The sequence below is a fragment of the Mustela putorius genome, unplaced genomic scaffold, assembly GCF_011764305.1.
Source record: "Mustela putorius furo isolate JIRA1106 unplaced genomic scaffold, ASM1176430v1.1 tig00537248_pilon_pilon_pilon, whole genome shotgun sequence".
Taxonomy (NCBI): domain Eukaryota; kingdom Metazoa; phylum Chordata; class Mammalia; order Carnivora; family Mustelidae; genus Mustela; species Mustela putorius.
The window spans coordinates 7353880-7373442 of NW_025422387.1; the positions used below are offsets into that span (position 1 = coordinate 7353880).

Below are 19563 nucleotides of genomic sequence, written 5' to 3' on the forward strand. Positions count from 1 at the left end.
TTAAAACTAGGTTTTTAAAAATAGAAGTTGGATTGCGTTTGGTGAACCACCCCTTTGAGTCTCTTGTTTGGAGAACAGTATATTTGAGCAATGCATGTCCTGCATATTTAAAATGCTGGAAGGGCACCTAGGTGGCTCAGTTGGTTAAGTGTCTGCCTTCAGCTCAGGTGATAATCTCAGGGTCCTGGGATTAGGATTTACTCCTGCTCAGTGGGGAGCCTGCTTCTCCCTCTGCCTCTCCCCCACCCCAGCTCATGCTCCCTTTCTCTCCTCTCTCTCTAATAAATAAATAAAATCTTTTTATTTTATTTTTTATAAGTATTTTATTTATGTATTTGACAGACAGAGGTCACAAGTAGGCAGAGAGGCAGGCAGAGACAGAGGGGGAAGCAGGCTCCCTGCTGAGCAGGGAGCCTGATGCGGGGCTTGATCCCACCATCCTGGGATCATGACCTGAGCAGAAGGCAGAGGCTTTAACCCACTGAGCCACCCAGGCGCCCCTAAAAATGTATTTTCTTAATTATAAGTTATATTAATGTGAAAAATAGTAAGTATACATGTAAAATGTTTTTGTTTTTGAGAGTGGTGTGGGAGGGACAGATGGAGAGGGAGAGAATCTTAAGCAGGTCCCACCTAGCACAGAGCTGGATGAGGGACTCAATCTCACAACCTTGAGATCATGATGTGAGCCAAAACCAAGAGTCAGTTTGCTTAACCAGCTGAGCTAGTCAGGTGCTCCAAATGTTTTGTTCCTATAATCTACTCTAGACTGTAGCTGGTTAACATGTTAATTCAAAGACTGAATAAAGAGTTAGTCTGTGGTTCCTTAGAGGATTATGTCCCTATTGGTTTAAAAAACTCTTTTAGGCTATATTTTCTTAAGAAAATGCTTTTTGTTTTGTAGAGGGTTTTTAAAAAAATTTTATTTTTATTTTTAAATTTTTATTATTTATTTACTTATTTGACAGACAGAGATCACAGGTAGGCAGAGAGGCAGGCAGAGAGAGAGAGAAGCGGACTCTCTGCTCAGCAGAGAGCCCGATGTGGGTCTTGATCCCAGGACCATGTGACCAGGATTGAGGAACCACGATCTGAGCCGAAGGCAGGGGCCTTAACTCACTGAGCTACCCGGGCGCCCCGTATTTTTGTTTTGTTTTGTTTTTTAGTTGAAGTATAGTTGACATATTAAATTTGTTTCAGGTGTACAGCATAGTGATGCAACAATTATATACATTATGAAATGCTTACCATAATAAATGTATTGCAATGTTACTATGTATATTTCCTGAGCTGTACCTTTCCATCCCTTTGAGTAGAGGATATTTATTTATTTATTTTTTAAGATTTTATTTATCTATTTGACAGAAAGATCACAAGTAGGTAGAGAGGCCTGTGGGGGGGGGGGGGCGGAAACAGGCCCCCTGCTGAGCAGAGAGCCCTATTCGGGGCTCGATCCCAGGACCCTAATCATGACCTGAGCCAAAGGCAGAGGCTTAACCCATTGATCCACCCAGGCACCCGGAGTAGAGGATATTTATAAACAATTTGCGGGGCCCCTGGGTGGCTCAGTGGGTTAAGTGTCTGCCTTTGGCTTGGGTCATGGTCCCGGGATCCTGGGATTGAGCCCCGTGCCAGGCTCCCTGCTCAGCTTCTCTGTTGCCCTCTTCTGCTCCTGGTGCTTGTGTTCTCTTTGCTCACTCTCAAATAAATAAATTAAATCTTAAAAAAAAAAAAATAAAAAGTTTGCATCTGTAATAAAAATGATTGTGTACAAATTAAATAGGTGAATTATATGGTATGTAAGTTATATCCAAATTTATTAAAGAAAAAGGTAAAAATCATAAAAAATTAAGATTGTAAAAGAGTAAAAGAAAGCATAAGTCTCTTCCTCACCCACTGATAAGTCTCCTGGTTCTCCCCAGATGTTACCACTTCAGCAGGTAATAAGGTAGCCTTATATTTTTTTGGACAGAAAAGGATGTGAATATGTAATATGATGAGATTGTTTAAAAGCTGGTTTATTAGACTTCCTGCATTTTGGAGAGCAGAACAAGGCTTGTCAATGTAATGTTTGGCTTTGAATTCTTTTATGTCTAGGTTGGTAACCCTTTATGGAATGTTGGTAGGCGGATTCTCCCCTTTATTACCTTGGATCTATTTTTTACCTAATAGTTCCTGCTTCTTTCCCTTTGGAAAATGCACTAGCCCCAAAGAAAGCATTTCCAAAGTCTTTTAATGTGAGTCTTCTTATCACCCTTTCAGACTTGACTTTCATGATACTAAAGAAAGTAAAATTGCAGTAGCATAGTAGTGACTGGTGAAGACTGGGTTCCGTGTAGTTTCCTTTATTTTCTCCTTTCTTGATCATACCTTGGATTGTTTTATTAAGTTTGATTTGTTTGTTTCATTCCATTTTTCCTCTCTACTGGTTTGGAATTTAAATTCTCTGTCCCTGTTCTTGTGATGGTTGCCCTAGAAATTTCAACATCTTTGTATAATTTAACAAAGACTAAAATTAACCTTATCATACTTACCCAATCAAACTTTAGAATTAGCATCTTTCCTTTAGGACTTGAAAACTACTAATGTGGTAAGTTAGTGTTCTCACTTGTTTTCTTTTTAGCACTGTGATAGAGGTATTTCTTGGTTTATATACTCATTGTATTTATTTTAGGTGTTTACTGTTTTCTTTGCTCCCCCATTCTTCCTTGTTTCCCAGAACTTCTTTCTAGGATAAAGTTCTTCCTAAGGTATATTCTTTGGAAGTTCTGTTGAAAGTATCTGTTGATTGTAAATTCTCTATTTTAGTCTGAAAATCTTACTTTTTCTTATGTGGTAGTTTCTGTGTCACACAGGTCAAGATTGGCGATTATTTTGTCTTCGTTCTTTGAAGCTACTCTGATTTTTGGCTATAGAGATGTCCTCTGTTAGTGTTATTATTTCTCTATAGGTACTTTGTCTTTTCCCTTTGGCTGATTTTAAGATCTTTTTGTCTTTGAGCTTCTGCAGTTTCCCTGTGATTTCTCTGGCTTTAAATTTCTTGGGATTTGCTGGCTTTCCTGATTTGTAAATTTAGTATTTTTCGTCTATATCGAAAACATCATCATTATTTCTTTGATTATTGCTTGTTTTCCTTTATTAATTTTTTCTTTAAGCTTTTATTTGCGGGCCCCTGGGTGGCTCAGTGGGTTAAATCCTCTGCCTTCGGCTCGGGTCATGGTCCCAGGGTCCTGGGATCAAGCCCCGAATCAGGCTCTCTGCTTGGTAGGGAGCCTGCTTCCCCATCTCTCTCTGCTTGCCTCTCTGCCTACTTGTTTGTGATCTCTGTCAAATAAAGTCTTTAAAAAAAAAAAAATTATTTGAGAGAGAATGAGCTGGTTGAGGGGGGACATGGAGGGAGGGGCAGAGGGAGAGGCAGAGGGAGAGAGAGCAGCTGACTCCCTGCTGGGGAGGGATTGAGCCCAGGACCCCGAGATCATGACCTGAGCTGAAGGCAGATGCCTAACCAACTGAGCCACCCAGGTGCCCCTGTCTTGCATCCTTTGTAGTTTTTTTGTTTTTAAAGATTTTGTTTGTTTATTTGAGAGAGTGTGAGTGGGTGTAAGTGCAACTGGTGGTAGGGGTGGGGGGGACTAGAGGGGTAGAGGGACAGAGAATCTCAAACTCCCCAGTGAGCACCGAGCCTGATGCAGGACTTGGTCTCATAACCTTGAGATTAGGACCTGAGCCAAAATCAAGAGTCTAACACTAAACAACTGAGCCAGCCACCCAGGCTTCTCCTATATGTGTTAGAGTTTGCTTTATCCTCTGTTTCTTATATTTTCCATTGCTTTTTCCTCTGGGGTGAATTCTGGGTAATTGAATTGTCATTTTCTAATCTATATTGTTCAATATATCCATTGAGGTTTTCACTTCAGTGATAAGTTTTCACTTATTGTAGTTCTATTTGATTGTTCTTTTTTTCTCAGTGTGCATCATGTTTTAAATCCATTTTTTTTTTTTTCCAAGATTTTATTTATTTATTTGAAAGAGAGAGAACGTGAGTAGGGGGAGGGCAGAGGGAGAAGTGGACTCCTCAATGAGCAGGGAGCCCGATTTGGGGCTTGATCCCAAGACCCTGAGATCATGACCTGAGCTGAATGCAGATGCTTTAACCAGCTAAGCTACCCAGGCACCCCTTAAATAATCCTTTATAGGAGCGCCTGTGTAGCTGAGTTGGTTGAGCGACTGACTGTTGGTTTTGGTTTAGGTCACTATCTCATGGGTCATGAAATTGAGCCCTGTGTGGGCTCCATGCTCAGTAGGAAGGCTGCTTGAAGAGTCTCTCCCTCTGCCCCTGCTCATGTGCTTACGTGCACTCTCTTCTCTCAAATCTTTTTTTTTTTTTTTTAAGGTTTTATTTATTTGTCAGCACGCACAAGCAGGGGGAGCAGCAGGCAGAGGGAGAAGCAGGCTCCCTGCTGAGCAAGGAGCCCAAGGTGGGACTTGATCCTAGGACCCTGGGATCATGACCTGATCTTACAAAAGGCCTTTTTTTTTTTTTTTTTTAAATCTGGGGTAGTCATATTCCAATTCCTTTTTAAACAGGTCTTTAAAGATTTTAGATATACTTATTTTTCTGTAGTGTATAGGAAATATATCTAAAATCTTTTTTGCTGTTTGGTTTCTGCTGACTGTTATGGTGGCTTGCTGCTTCCTGCATATGTGGGTTTTTGTTGTTTTATTTTGTTTTCAACTTTTTTCTTAAAGATTTTATTATTTGAGAGGGAAAGTGCCTGTGAGCACAAGGAGGGAAGAGGGGGAGAGGAAGAGGGAGAAGCAGACTCCCTGCTGATCAAGGAGCCTGATGTAGGGCTCGATTCTACAATCCTGAGATCATGACCTGAGCTGAAGGCAGATGCTTATCCGACTAAACCACTCAGGTGCCCCCTGTTTTAATATTTTTTTTAACACTTGTAAGTGGCGGGGAGGGGCTGAAAGGAGTGGGGAAAGAGAGAGACTCACTCCCAAGCTGACTCTTTGCTGAGCTGAGAGCCTAATGCAGGGCTTGATCTCATGACCTAAGAGATCATGATCTGAGCCAAAACCAAGAGTCGGACACCCAAATCCTACTGCCTGCTCTGTGTGTGTTTTAACATTAAACTTCTGATGTGTTCCTTAGAGTATTTATATATGCTTCTGGTAGGTATGTAGGGATACTCGTCACTGGGATAATTTTATTTTCTTAGTTTTTAAAAGACTTATTTAAGCGAGCCGGTTGGTGGGGCAGCTAGGGATATGGCAGAGGGGCCAGAGAGGGAAGAATCTTAAGCAGACACTGGGCTGAGTGCTGAGCTTGATACGGGCTCCATTTCACGATCCTGAGATCATTCGCAACCCTCTGATCGTGTACGACCTGAGCTGAAACCAAGAGTCGGACACCCAACAGACTGCCCTGCACCACCCAGGTGCCCCTTGGATACTTTTAAATGGAGTTTTTGGTTGGCTTGGACTTCTAAAAATTATAAACATGAATTTATATAAAAAATTAAACTTATGTAAAAATGGAAGTTCGAGACTCAACCCGTGTAAAGGTCAAACTCTAGCTACTCTTCCACGGTAACGACTTTTTCCTCCTACCCAGAGTGAAGACCTAGGTGGGCGAGTTTTCTTAACTCTCTCGTTGTTTACCCTCCAGTTGTTTAGCAGTCTTACTGAGGCGGCTCTTCGGGGAATCCTGGATTTAAAACTACTCTTAGGGGCGCCTGGGTGGCTCAGTGGTTTAAGCCGCTGCCTTCGGCCCAGGTCATGATCTCTGGGTCCTGGGATCGGGTCCCCCATCGGGCTCTCTGCTCGGCAGAGAGCCTCCTTCCCTCTCTCTCTCTCTGCCTGCCTCTCCATCTACTTGTGATTTCTCTCTGTCAAATAAATAAAATCTTTAAAAAAAAAATAAAACTACTCTTAATTTATTTGCTCTCATATATTACTTTTGTTTTGTGTTTTTCTTGGTATTTTGTACTGGGAGAGGTTTTGTTGTTTTTTTTTTTTTTAAAGATTTTATTTATTTATTTTGACAGACAGAGATTATAAGTAGACAGAGAGGCAGGCAGAGAGAGAGGAGGAAGCAGGCTCCCTGCTGAGCAGAGAGTCCGATGCGGGGCTCAATCCCAGGACCCTGGGATCATGACCTGAGCCAAAGGCAGAGGCTTTAACCCACCGAGCCACCCAGGCGCCCCTGTACTGGGATAGTTTTTAAGGATATCTGCCTACCAGTCATAAGTGAGCCTCAACTTCTTGATCTATAAAATGAGGGTAATGGAGGTTCTCTTAATAAGTTTCTCTGAGGATGGAAATAATGTACAGAAGTTTTTAGATTAGTGCCTGGGGTTAGTAAACATTTACATTCTTAATTAGGGTAGGGGTTAAGCTACTACTTTACTTTGCTCAGGAAATGGTGACATGTAAATTTCTTTTTTCATACTGGAAGTTTTCTTTAGCGTTTCTCTTAGAAGGCTCCTTTGGGAGGATTTGCAGTCCCACAAGTTGCTATATCTAAGAAAAGTCAAAGGAAGTCTGACTTTCATATAAAACCTTAAAAGTGGGATAAAAGATGAAATCAAGTTTGTTTTTGTTCATTGAGTCTGACTGTATGGTCTGATACCTAGGTGCAGCTGACCAGACCATGTTGCCTTGTGAATTTTGTGAGGAGCTCTACCCAGAGGAACTGCTGATTGACCATCAGGTGTGTTTAATTATGTGAGGAATGTGTGCAGGCACTAGTTGGTGCTGTAGGCCACATGAGTTTTTGAGCCACTATTTTAATACACCTGTGGCAGGAGGTAGCAACTGTGTTTCTTACCATGTGTGACCTAAGGGTATGAGAACTCAGCCTTGTTCCGTCTTGTAAAAAAGTAATGTTCATTGCAGCAGGCCCCCTTGCTCTCCCCATACTATGGTGACTAGTGTACATCTCCACCGACCAGCTTATTCTGGTGTCCTGTCATGCCCCATTTTGATTTATCGGAGATGTACTGAAGTCCTTGAAGTTCCCTGGAAGGGTTAAGGATCTTTTTTGCAGTTTACTTTTTCTGCCTACAAGATGTGTGGCCATCCACCCCTGCTTCCTTAACACCCTACAACACAGACCCTTACTTGTAGACTTGGTTCTGACATGACTTTCAGGAAACCATCCTAAGGGATCTTCTGAAGACAAGGTCAGAGGTCCCACTTGTGTCCTTCTCAAAAGTCCTGTGCCCACTTCTTTTAGCCTATCACTCCATGGTGTGGTCTCCCCTGTTGGTCTGCACCACCAGGCTGAGTTCCTTGAGAAGGTTCTGTTTTCCTAGCTACTGAATCTCTCAGTACATGGTATATGAAAGGTGTCCTGTGCTTTTTGAATGATTGAAAATTCTCGAGGCATTTAGGAATGATAAGAGAATAGCCTTCGTGTTTGAGGATTACCTGGTGGAGGGAACCACTATTCCCCCTCAACTCTGTTGCTCTCTGGTTTGGTTTGGCCTCCTGTGGCATTTCCAGAACTATTAAATAATCCCTGTGCTCTGGGTGGGACATACATTCCCCCCTAAGTGGAATAATACAGTATTTGAATATATCTACTTTTTTGGTTTTGGAACAGCATAAGAAAACCTATTAATAGGGATAACAGCCTCCTTTTACTTAGTGGCTATGGGAAGAATTAGAATCTTCACAATTTAAGAAGAATAATCACAGGGGCTTCTGTCTGGCTTAGTTGGTAGAGCCTGTGACTCTTGATCTCAGGGTTCTAAGTTCCATCCCCATGTTGGGTGAGATTACTTAAAAATAAAATCCTTAAAAAAAGAAATCCTTATCACATGAACACAGGAAAAAAAATTTAAAACAGTGTTTAAAATAAAAGTAGAGTGTTCTATTTGCCCTAACCCTTTATAGTCTCTCTCCCCATTATTAAGGATTATTAACATTTGTGACTTTTAAACAATGGGAATGTAGTGTTTTCCTTAACGCCTGCCTTTTTTTTTTTTAACTTTGTTTTTTTTTTTGACAGACAAGCTGTAATCCTTCCTGTGCCTTACCTGCACGTAGTGTGGGCAGCACTTCCCCCAAAGGGGTGGAGGACCCTGATGTCATCTTCCAAAAGTTTTTGCAGCAGGCTACGAGTAACCAGTTAGACTCTTTGATGGGCCTGAGCAATTCACCCCCTGTGGAGGACAGCATCATCATCCCATGTGAATTCTGTGGGGTACAGCTGGAGGAGGAGGTGCTTTTCCATCACCAGGTAAGAGTCCGCAGAGGACCAGTCTGCTTCATTCCATGCAGATCCTCTGAATGAACCCAAGGCTTTCAGAACTGAAAATGCTTCTTTAGCTTTTAAGTTTCATGCACACTTGACCTGGCTACTAGCCATGCCCTGTTTTGTGGACTGAGGTGTATACTGCTTCAGGCTTTTAGGCTTTCTCTGCCTCAGTCAACGAAATGTCATTAGCTGAGGACCAAGTAGCCAGGACTCCATTTAAGCAGGCATCCAGGACCTGGCAAAGGGACTTGTTTTTATTTTTATTTTTACCATTTTAGAGGGTGGGAGAGCATGTGTGAGAGGGGAGGGGAGGAGGAGCCGAAAGAGAATCTTAAGCAGGCTCCACCCTCAGCGTGGAGCCTGAATTAGGGCTCGATCTCACAACCCTGAGATCATGACCTGAGCCAAAACCAAAAGTTAGACTCTTAACTGACTGAGCCACCCAGATACCCCATGCCAAAAGGATTTTGATGAGTTTCCCTGAGGTCACTAACAAACATTATATTTTTGACCAGGCAGGTTATTCCTGTTCTGGTGGCATTTGAGTCTTGCATTCCAGGATACCTAGAAGTCTGGTTCTGGCTTTACCTTTACAGATAGGTCTTGTCCCCTCACTGGGGATATCCATAAATGAAGGAGTTAGATTAGATGGTCTGAAGTTCTTTTTTAGCTATGCAGTCTAGAATTCCAACCTGTTGGTAAAAAAATAAATTTTCTGCCTAGTCTTGTTTGTTATGAGGAGCTAATACTGAGGGTATGTTCAGAGTCTTTTCTGTAGTTGATCCCATATACTTCTTGCTAGAACATCACACATTTCATTTCGTAAGAATTCTGCTTTTGGATCAAGCGGTAGACAAGTAGCTGCTTGTTATCTCTGAGGGGAGACTATGAAATTAGCAACCATGCAAATGCTGTCATTAAAGCATTGACATCCTTTTCTGGGTTCTTAACCAGCCCTTCCTTCTTCCTGGCACAGTCTGAGTGCTTCTTTCAGTGGCTTAGGCACTAACAGGAATGACTGTGCCATTCCATATATGTTTCGTCTTAGTCCCAGGCCCTTCCTACCAGTGGTCGTCAAAGTCACGTTTGTCTCCTCCCTCTCCCCATAAGGTCTGTTTACCCAGCCTGCTGTTCCTTCCTTTCCTCCAGCTGCTCCCTTGCATAGTTATTCATAGGAATAACTCAATCCTAAGGAACTAATTCTCGTTTTTCTTGTTAGGACCAGTGTGACCAACGCCCAGCCACAGCAAACAACCATGTGACAGAGGGGATTCCTAGACAGGATTTCCAGCCTCCAGAGACCTCGCCAGAGCTGCCCAAGAGGCGTGTCAGACACCAGGGTATTAGCCAGGGCTGAGCCAAGGCCACAGGTCTGCTGCTGGCTCAGGCCTGCTTACCACTTCTCATCTGCTACTCTAACTTGGGGGTTACCTGAATTCTGAATTACCAAGCACAGTAGGATCTCATTGGGGACACTTGTGGTCCCATGTTAGACTAAGCTGTCTGGAGAATATTATAGGGTAATGGCTTTGGGGACAGCCATGAGACATGCTTGTCGTGCTTATTCAGCTGCAGGTCTCTTGTCTGTGCAGTCAGTGCGTAATTCGGAGATAATTTTCAGACCTTATTATGTCTGTCCTGGGTCCCTGCTTCTAGTTGAACTATGTTTTAGGGTACTCAAATTTATTAGTAATATTATTTAGAAGCCTCACAAATAGGCAGGTAAGCTGTTTTTGAAACCTAACCACTACAGAGCCAATTAGAAATTATTTTTCGAGATTTGCTGGCACATCGTTGTTCAGTACTTAGGAGACTATATTTGAAGACTCGGGTAATAAGTTTGGACAAGGTGTTACCAACCTTGTCCTGGAGATGTGGGTTTCAATAGTAAGGCAGTCTTTTACCCTGAATCCTATTATTCCTGCCCCAGATCCAACACTAATAGCAAGAGCAGATTTTTCTCTAAAGCTAGTGCTTTTTTCTCTTCTCAGGAGACTTGTCTTCTGGTTACATGGATGATATCAAGCAGGAAACATCTAAAGGGCCCACCTACCCTCTTCCCCCCAATAGACCCATTAACAATATGACAGCAACTTATAACCGACTGTCAACATCTACATCAGGCCCCAGACCTGGGTGCCAGCCTAGCCCTCCTCGAATACTGAAGCTCAACAACTTAGACAGTCAGGATGGCCGGGCACGCAATCGAAACAGCCATAATGCAGCTATGGCCAGCGGACATGTTCCAGTGATTCACCCAGTGCGAAATCTCTACCCAGAAAACCTTGTACCCACCTTCTCTCGTGGGCCTTCAGGGAGATATGGATTAAGGTAAGAATCAGTAGCCCAGGAGTGGAGCTTGGGAGTAGCTCAAAATGCACACTATGTGGGAAAATGGACTTTGTGTGTATTGTGACCTGATTCCAAAGCGTTCTTTTGTTTTCTGTGGGTTTTTCATTGTTCATTTGTTTTGTCTGCTGGTGGAAAGTTGCTTTTGTCTGGTTCCAGTGGTTTCTGTTCTGAGTTTCTGACTTCCATTCAGCGATAATCTCAGAAACTAGTTTCCAATTCTTTTCTTTCAGTGGTAGGAGTGAAGGTGGCAGGAACTCGCGGGTCACCACCACAGCTGCTAACTACCGAAACAGAACTGCAAAGGTAATTGGGGATCCAGTCAGTGATGCTCAGTGAGGACTCCCAAATGGGTGGGACCGGTATGGTTCTTGGAGTCAGAGGTGGGCGTCAGGCAATGGATGAGGTTTCCATGGAAGTTTGACATTTCTAGGTCTCTAGAGGAGGAGGACTTCTTTTTCACTTCCTCCTTTCTACTTCGATTGTGTTCTCTTGTTCAACAGGCAAAACCCCCCAAGCAACAAGGAGCTGGGGATGCAGAGGAGGAAGAGGAAGAAGAGTAATGGTGTCTCAGAGAACCTGCACAGTGGTTCCATCTTCTCTGCACAGCAGCACTTGCCACGGTTCAGGCCCCACCTCTTGGGCTCTGTGGGCAGGGGAGATTTTACAGATTTTAACTTTTTCTAGGTTATGGCCATTTTGTGTCTTTTGAGATTGTGCTGTGGGAGTTTGAGGGTTTGGGGGAGGGTTAGCAGGGAGGCTGTTGAGAAATGTTTCACCTTTAGCTACTGCCTTTTGGCTGTGCAGGAATACGAGTTATGGCCTCTCAGCCCACCAGGGCTCCATCTTTGGACATACTATTGCCACTGCTTCTTGGTGCTGTGTAGTCCTGGTAGGAAGAGGAGAGAGGGGTTCTGGAAACCTGGTACTCACCAGTGAAGTGATTCTCTTCTCTGTTGGGGCCTCAATTTGGGAACTTTTAGGTACCCTCCTGTGTACTGTCCCTCCCCACTCTAGAATTTGGGCCTCTGGTGTGTATGGAGGCACTCTGGTAAAGTGTTCAGGCCAGTTGCAATATATGTTAGGAACAAAGCTTTGGAGATGATTGGAGCTAGAGGTGAGTGCTCTAGAGGCTTTGTTTTAATCTGCTTCTTTGGCATTTGGTATAACTGCCTTCTGTTTCTGGTGGGGAGCATGGCTCCTTTGTCTCTACTGTCTTCTGATGAAGGCTGGGGACTCCCTGTTGCCACCAGAGCTGTGCTGGGCTCTGCTTGGATCAGGACTGAGGCCCAAGTTCATGGCTCGCTCTGAAAACCAAGTATCAGAGCCCCCATCCCCTCTTTTTATTTTACTACTACTACTACTACTACTACTACTACTACTAATATACTTGTAATAGAAATAAAGTTTGTACTTGGAGTTCAGCTGAGTCTTGTGGTTCCTTCTCCTTTGCACTCTTTGGAGACCTTAGAGAAGACAGAGTGGGCTGGAGTTGGAATTGTCCCCGAAGTATGGGGGAAGGTGAGCAGGATTAGGCTCCCCCCCCCCCCCGCCCAATTCTCCCTGAAACCCTGGTAGTTGCAGCATGAGCTTCTTTTTAAAAAGTGCCAGACATTCAAGATAATAGTTTTCTATTGAATTTTGAGGAAGTGGATGGCTGTTGGAGCTCTGGTGGTGATTTGGGGTGGAGGTGGGACTGCCTCCAACTGAGCAGAGAAAGGCAGATATTTTAAAAGCCTCGGTCCTGAGAGTGGTTGAGCCTTAGCAGAATTATTCATTACCCCTTAGTACAGGACTTTAGGTTATGTTGAGCTCATTTGTTTTTCTCCTGACAACCTTGTGGCAGTGGGAAAAGAGGGAAGAATTGCCTCATTTCATCAGTGGAAATGAGCGATTTGCAGAAGGCTATGCAGGTAATTCATGGCGGAGCCAGGACTCCCATCCAGGTCTGGGCCATAATGAGAATAAAAAGTAAGACCAGAGAAAAAAATATAGAAGTACAGGGTTTTTTGGTATGCTTTATGTCAAAATTTTACCTGAATAAAAATTAGCAGTCAGCTCAGAAATACCTTCTTGTCTTTGGTGAAAGAATCCCAAAAAACTGAGACTTGGGCCACTCCTGGCATGACTGAAAATCCCCCTGGGACTTAGAGGTGTGAGGAAGGATCCTCTGGGGCAGAGAGGGCTTTGGGGCTTGTCACCCATAATTTTAGTGTTTGGGGATGGAGATAAACTTGTTTTCCTTCCCTTTGGTTGGATTAGATGTTCAGTAAAATAATAATTTTTTTGGTTTGTTTTACTTTCTTTAGTAACCTATAGTTCCTGAATGTTTCATAATGGGTACACTTTTTGAAATAGAAGATTTTCTTTCTTTTCTTTGTTTCATACACATACTAGGGGAGGGGCAGAGAGAGAGAGAACCTCAAGCAGACCCCTGTTGAGCAGGGAGCCTGACTTGGGGCTCAATCTCATAACCCTGAGATCATGACTTGAGTCAAAACCAAGAGTCAGTTGCTCAACTGATTGAGCCATCTAGGTGCCTCTGAAATATTTTTTAAAGTATTTTATGCCACTTGTCTGGGTGGCTCAATCTGGTGTGTCTGCCTTTGGCTCAATCTGTTAAGTGTCTGCCTTCGGCTCAGGTCATGATCCCAGGGTCCTGGAATTGAGCCCCACATTGGGCTCCCTGCTCAGCACAGAGTCTGCTTCTCCCTCTTTTTCTGACCCTCCTCCCCGCTTGTGCTCTCTCTCAAATTTAAAAAAAAACAACAACAGAAAAGAAAAGTATTGTATGCTCCTAAAATAAGTATAGTTAAAAGACTCAAGAACTAATTTCTTGTCCTCTTTCCATCTTTTGAGATTCTCTCCTGAAAGTTGATCGCCTTTTTTTTTTTTTTTTTTTTTTTTAAGCTATTTCTTCTGGTGTTCACTGCCATATTTCCAAATCATGGCATTGGACAGCATTGCTCTTATTAACTATTAATTGTATTTGCTTTAGCAATGTATCTGTAATTTTTTTTTTTTGCCTGAACTCAGATTATTTGAGAGGGAGTTGCAGACAGGGCACCCCTTAATCACAACTGCTTCGAGTGTGTGTTTCCTAAGAATGAGGATGTTCTTTTAACTTAATTGCAGTGCAATAATCAGGAAGTCAACATTGATGCAATACTATTTATTCTCCTTTACAAACCTTATTCTATTTTACCAGGACCAAATTTGTCCCAACAGTGACAAAAAACACTTTTCTCTGGTGCAAGAGCACGTGTTGCATATACTTATCACATTTTTTAGCCTCTAATCTGGGATAATTCCTCAAATTGTTCTCAAAGATGTTAAATTTTTCAGGATTATAGGCCAGTTGTTTTGTAGAACCTCTTTATATTTGGGTTTGTCTATTTTTGTTTGTTTAACAATTCAGGTTATGCTGTTTTTGTGGGAATACCAGAAATTACACGGTCTCCTCTATACATCCTAAGATGCATGGCCATGTGCTATCAATTTGTTTCAGTGATAATTTTTGATCAATTGGTAAAGAAGACTGTCTGGCAGGTTTCGCCACTGTAAAGTTAGTTTTTTCTTTTCTACTCACTATTTTTGAGGGAGGTATTTTGAGACTGCTGTTCCTTATCAAATCTCCAGTGATTAGTTTTAGCATCCATGATGATTCTTTGCCTGAATTATTACTATTGAAATGATGCTTTTCTGACTCCCATCATTCCTTCAACATTTTAGTTGGTATTCTATAAGGAAGAACTGTTCTTTCTCCCCCATTCATTCATATATAAAAATAGGCTATTTTATTCAATTTTTTATTTTTCATCTTTATTATTTATTCTGATGATCGAATATAATTATTTTGATGGCCAGATTTGGCCAGCTGGTTCATGTGTCTTTGTTTTGGCACGGCCAACTATTTCTCGAACACATCCTTACTTTCTGACACAAGATATTCCAGGTTCCTCTTGTATTTTCCCTGCCTCAGGGCTAGAATTTTTTTTTCCCCAGAAACCCTGGATTCTTTTGGGGCAGAACAGTAGTTAGAAACCATCATCTGGGTGCTTGACATGTACAAGATATTACTGTGGGGGTGGGGGTTATTGCTTCTGTGTCCTCTCAGAAGACAGCTTCAAAATACGTGTATGTATATTTATATATATATGTATTATGTGCGTTGTAGACCTGCATATACTTGATTTTATAACTGTATTATGAGTTCATAATAGTATGCCCAGTTTCAGTGCATCACCACAGGGCTGATTCTGTCCTTTGCTTCTCCAGCAATGAGAAATCTGGCTCCTGTTATTCTCAATATAGTTACTTAGTGCTCAGTCCTCAAAGACCAAGAAAGTAGTTACTGGTATTGCTGAATCTTACCACTACAGAAAATTTAATCTATTAAAGAGCTAAATACTTTTATCACTCTTTTTGACTTTATTATGAGGGTATATAGTAAAAATGTGTTCAAAATTTTAGGTTCTTTCTTTACTCCCATTCTTTGATGCTTTGTGTTCCACTATTCATTTGAAATACACTTGTCTTGATTTGTTTTTGTTTATATTCCGTCCTAGGGATCCTTTCCTCCCAGGTTTGTTTATCGTATTTTACAGTATGTAAAGTATCAGTATGGTTCCAACATTAAACTATAAAAGGTTTACTCAGAAATGTTACTAGCCCTTATACCTTCTACACCCATTCAACATCTCCAGCCTTTCCCGTTTCCACCTACTGTCTGTAGGCAACCAATCTTGTTAGTTTGTTTTATTTTATCTCCCTCTAAACTTGTTTTTGTCAAAAGAACCAAATATATGTCTTTTATTTCCTCTTTTCTCTTACACTAGAGGTAGCATATTACAAATACTCTTGAACTTTGCTTTTTTTATGTAACAGCATATTCTCAAGGTAACTCTCATTGTATATTTGTCAGTTATACCTCATTTTAAAAATCACTCCATCGGGGGTGCCTCGGTGGCTCAGTCTGAAGCCTGTCTTTGGCTTGGGGCATGGTCCCAAGGTCATGGGATCGAGCCGCCACACGTCAGGCTCCCTGCTCAGCTGGGGGCCTGCTTCTCCCTCTTTCTCTGCCTGCCACTCCCCTTGCTTGTGCTCACTTTTGTGTCAAATAAATAAATAAAATCTTGAAAAAAAAGTTACTTCATTGTGTGAATGTACTGTGGTTTATTCATCCATTCTCCTCTGTATGTTTAGGTTGTTTCCCATATATTATGATTAAAAATAATGTTGCAGTGGATAAAATTTTATTTTTAGTTTTTTTGGAGAGGGAGAGTTGGGGGAGGGACAGTGAGGAGAGTGAGAATCCCAAGCAGGCTGCACACCCAGTGCGGATCCCGATGTGGGGCTTGATCTCACAACCCTGAGATCATAACCTGAGCCAAGTGAAACCAAGAGTTGGATGCTTAACTGGTTAAGCCACCCACGTGCCCCTTCAGTGAATAATTTTTTTCCTTATTTGTGATCGGCAGAATTTTAAATTGGCCATGAAGATTCCTGACTCGTGGTGTTCATGGCATACATGTAATACACATGTACATGGTGTATATGTATTTCCTTCTCTTTGTGTGTGGGCAGGACTGTGAATATGATTTTTTTTTTTAAAAGTATTATGACAAAAACATGAAGAGATTTTGGGGGTGTAAAGTTTCAAATCAGTTGACTGTGAGTAAGATTATTCTGAATGGGCCTGACCTAATCAGAGGTGCCCTTAAAAGGGACTAGGAGAAATAGATCAATTTCTTGAAAACAAACTACCAAAACTCAACCATAAGTATGATTACCCTCACACACACTTTTTTTTTTTTTTTAAAGATTTTATGGATTAGAGCAAGCATGAGCAGTGGGGAGAGGGGCAGAGGGATAAGCAGAGTCGCTGAGCAGGGAGTGCGACACAGGGCTTGATCCCAGGACCCTGGGATCACAACCTGAGCTGAAGGCAGGTGTTTAATTGAGCCACCCAGGTACCCCACGTATGATACCCTTTATCAGTTTTAATAGAGCTACTCAGGTTTTCTGTTTTTCTTGAGTGAACTTTGGTGTTGTCTTTCAAAGAATTTGTCCATTTTAATAATTTATTGGCATAAAGGTGTTCATAATACTACCTTATTTTAAAAGTATCTGTAAAATCTGTAGTGATTTCACCTCTGTCATTCCTAATGCTGGTAATTTCTTTTCTCTTTTCGTAATATGTTCGGCTAGAGCAATGATCCCCAAACTTTTTCTATTTATTTACATATATATTATTTGCTTCAGGGATACAGGTCTGTGAATCATCAGTCTTACACAGTTCATATCACTTACCATAGCATATTACCCTACTCCCCCAACAGTGTCCATAACCCAACCACCCTATTTCGTATTTGTTTCCCGCGATTAAGAATCTCTTATGGTTTGTCTCCCTCCCTGGTCCCATCTTGTTTCAAACTTCTTTCTTAAGGGCCAGCTAGTACATACTCCAGGCTTTGCAGGCCTTTACAGTCTGAATTGCAACTGCTGTTAGAGAGTGAAGGCAGCCGTGGGTAATACCCATGGGTGAGACTTCCAGTGAAACTTTATTTACAAAAACAGGCAGCTAGATTATGCACTATAGCATGGCAACCACAGGTTAGAGATTTATCGGTTTTATTGATCTCAAAAAATCAACTTTGGTCCCATTGCTTTCCTTCACTGTTGTTCAGCTTCCATTTCATTGGTTTGCATTCTGATCCCCCCCCCCTTCCATTTTGATATTAATTTGCCGCCTTCTGCTTGCTTTGAGCTTTTTTTCTTGTTTTAATTTAAGGTCAAAGCTGAGACCATTCATTTGAGACTTCTTTTCTAATACAGTTTTCATCTCAGACATTGTAGTTTTTATCTCTGGTAGTTTGGGTTGTTTATATTTTCCATGTCTCTACCGAACATGTCCAGTGTTGTTGTTTTTCTCTTACCTACCTTTCTAACTAAACTGTGCAGTAATAACTTTTAATGCTCTTGTCTACTAATTCTATCACTTGTGTAATTTCTAGGTTAGTTTCAGTTGATTTTTCTGGGTCCTATTTTGTTGCTTCTTTTTGTGTCCAGTGGTTTTTGATTGGATGCCAGGCATTCTGAATTTTACCCTCTTATGTGCTATTTTTGTATTCCTATATTTGCAAGCTTTGTTTTTAATACTTGGTCATTTCAGAACAGCTTGATCCTTCTGTGTCAAACTTTTGAGCTTTATTAGGTGGGACCTGAATAGGAATTAGTTTTTCCAAATTCCAAAATTAGGAATTAATTTTACTGCAATACTAAGGCAAAAATCAGTGTTCCATAAATGATAAAGTTTTCTATATTGGCTAGTGGGAACAGGAGCTATCTCCTGTTCTTTGCCAGTTCTAATCCTTTTGGCTGGTTCTCTTCCCAGCCTTTGGCAGTTTCCTTATATGCAGGAGCTTATCAGTACTCCGCTGAATCCTTGAGGACTCTCAACAGATCTGCATAGAGTTCTTCCTGTACAACTCTCCATCTCTACTCTGCCCCATAAACTGGGTGCCTTGGTTTCCTTGGATGCTTTGGTTTTCTTAATCGTGGGAGACGTAGGGTTCTACCTTGGGTTTCCCCTCCTTTTGCTGCTGTCTAAAAACTATCCACACCATATGCTGAGGCCATAGCACCTACCATATTTCTCTTAAGAGCTCTGCCCTTCAGTGCCTGATGTTTTGAGAACCATACATGTCAGGTTTTTTTGTTTTGTTTTTTTAAAGATTTTATTTGAGAGAGAACAAGAGAGCGCACGAGAGGGATAAGCAGACTTCCCACTGAGCAGGGGGCCTGATGCAGGGCTTGATCCTAGGATCCTGAGATCATGACCTGAGCCAAGGGCAGATGCTTAACTGATTGAGCCACCCAGGTGCTCCACATCAGGTTTGTTTGTTTCCTTCATTTATTTGATAGAGAGGCAGTGGGAGGGGGGAGAAGCAGGCCTCTTGCTGTGAGCAGGGAGCCCGATGCAGGGCTGGATCCCAAGAGTCTGGGATCATGACCTGAGCCAAAGGCAGACGCTTAATGACTGAGCCACCCAGGCGCCCCACATGTTAGGTTTTTGATTTTAGTTGTTGAGATGGGGAAGGTAAGTCTGGTTTCTGTTCCTCTATCGTGGTTAGAGGTGTCCTGAAAGCATGAGCTTTCTAGATTGTTTTAAAGCCTGATGCCATTCTGATTTGCATATAATTTTTTACCCTTGAAGCTCTTTTTTTTTTTTTTTAAAGATTTTATTTATTTATTTGACAGAGTTCACAAGTAGGCAGAGAAACAGGCAGAGAGAGGAGGAAGCAGGCTCCCCGCTGAGCAGACAACCTGATGCGGGGCTTGATCCCAGGACCCTGGGATCATGACCTGAGCCGAAGGCAGAGGCTTTAACCCACTGAGCCACCCAGGCGCCCCTACCCTTGAAGCTTTTAAGGATGTTTATCTCTGGTATATTTGAACTTCCCCATGTGTATGTTGGTGTGGATTCTTTTTCCATTCAAAGAGCTGGACACTAAATGAGCATTTTGGAAACTTGTGACCTCTTGTTTCTCAGTTTTATTTTTTGGGTATTTGGTAATTTCTCTGTTCTCTCTCTGCAGAAATCCAATGGTAGTTGCGTATTGGCACTCTTAGACTGATCCCTTTTTTCTTTCATAAGCTTTTTGCCCAACTTTATGGGAAAGTTCCTCAATTTTATTCTTTCATCTTTTTTTTAAGATTTTAAGATTTGACAGATTGTAAGTAGGGAGAGAGGCAGGCAGGGGGGGCGGGAAGCAGGCTCCCTACTGAGCAGACACACTGCCCCCCACCCTGATGCAGGGCTCATGGCTCAATCCCAGGCCCGAGATCATGACCAGAGCCGAAGGCAGACACTTAATTGACTGAGCCACCCTGGTGCCACCATCCCTTCATTCTTCTATAAGTGGATTTCTGGTAGCCTC

General features: G+C 42.0%; 1 protein-coding gene across 2 annotated transcripts in view; it reads left to right on the forward strand.

Moving 5' to 3' along the window:
• TRAFD1 (TRAF-type zinc finger domain containing 1) overlaps positions 1-12045 on the forward strand; it is a 29767-nt gene extending 17722 nt beyond the window's left edge. For both annotated transcript variants that reach the window (XM_045073568.1, XM_045073567.1), the window contains 6 exons: positions 6645-6721; positions 8024-8254; positions 9492-9612; positions 10264-10603; positions 10855-10927; positions 11125-12045. In XM_045073568.1, the coding sequence (XP_044929503.1) occupies positions 6645-6721; positions 8024-8254; positions 9492-9612; positions 10264-10603; positions 10855-10927; positions 11125-11184 (902 nt within the window). In that variant the 3' untranslated portion in view covers positions 11185-12045. The remainder of the gene's footprint in view (positions 1-6644; positions 6722-8023; positions 8255-9491; positions 9613-10263; positions 10604-10854; positions 10928-11124) is intronic.
• Positions 12046-19563: the final 7518 nt, after the last annotated feature.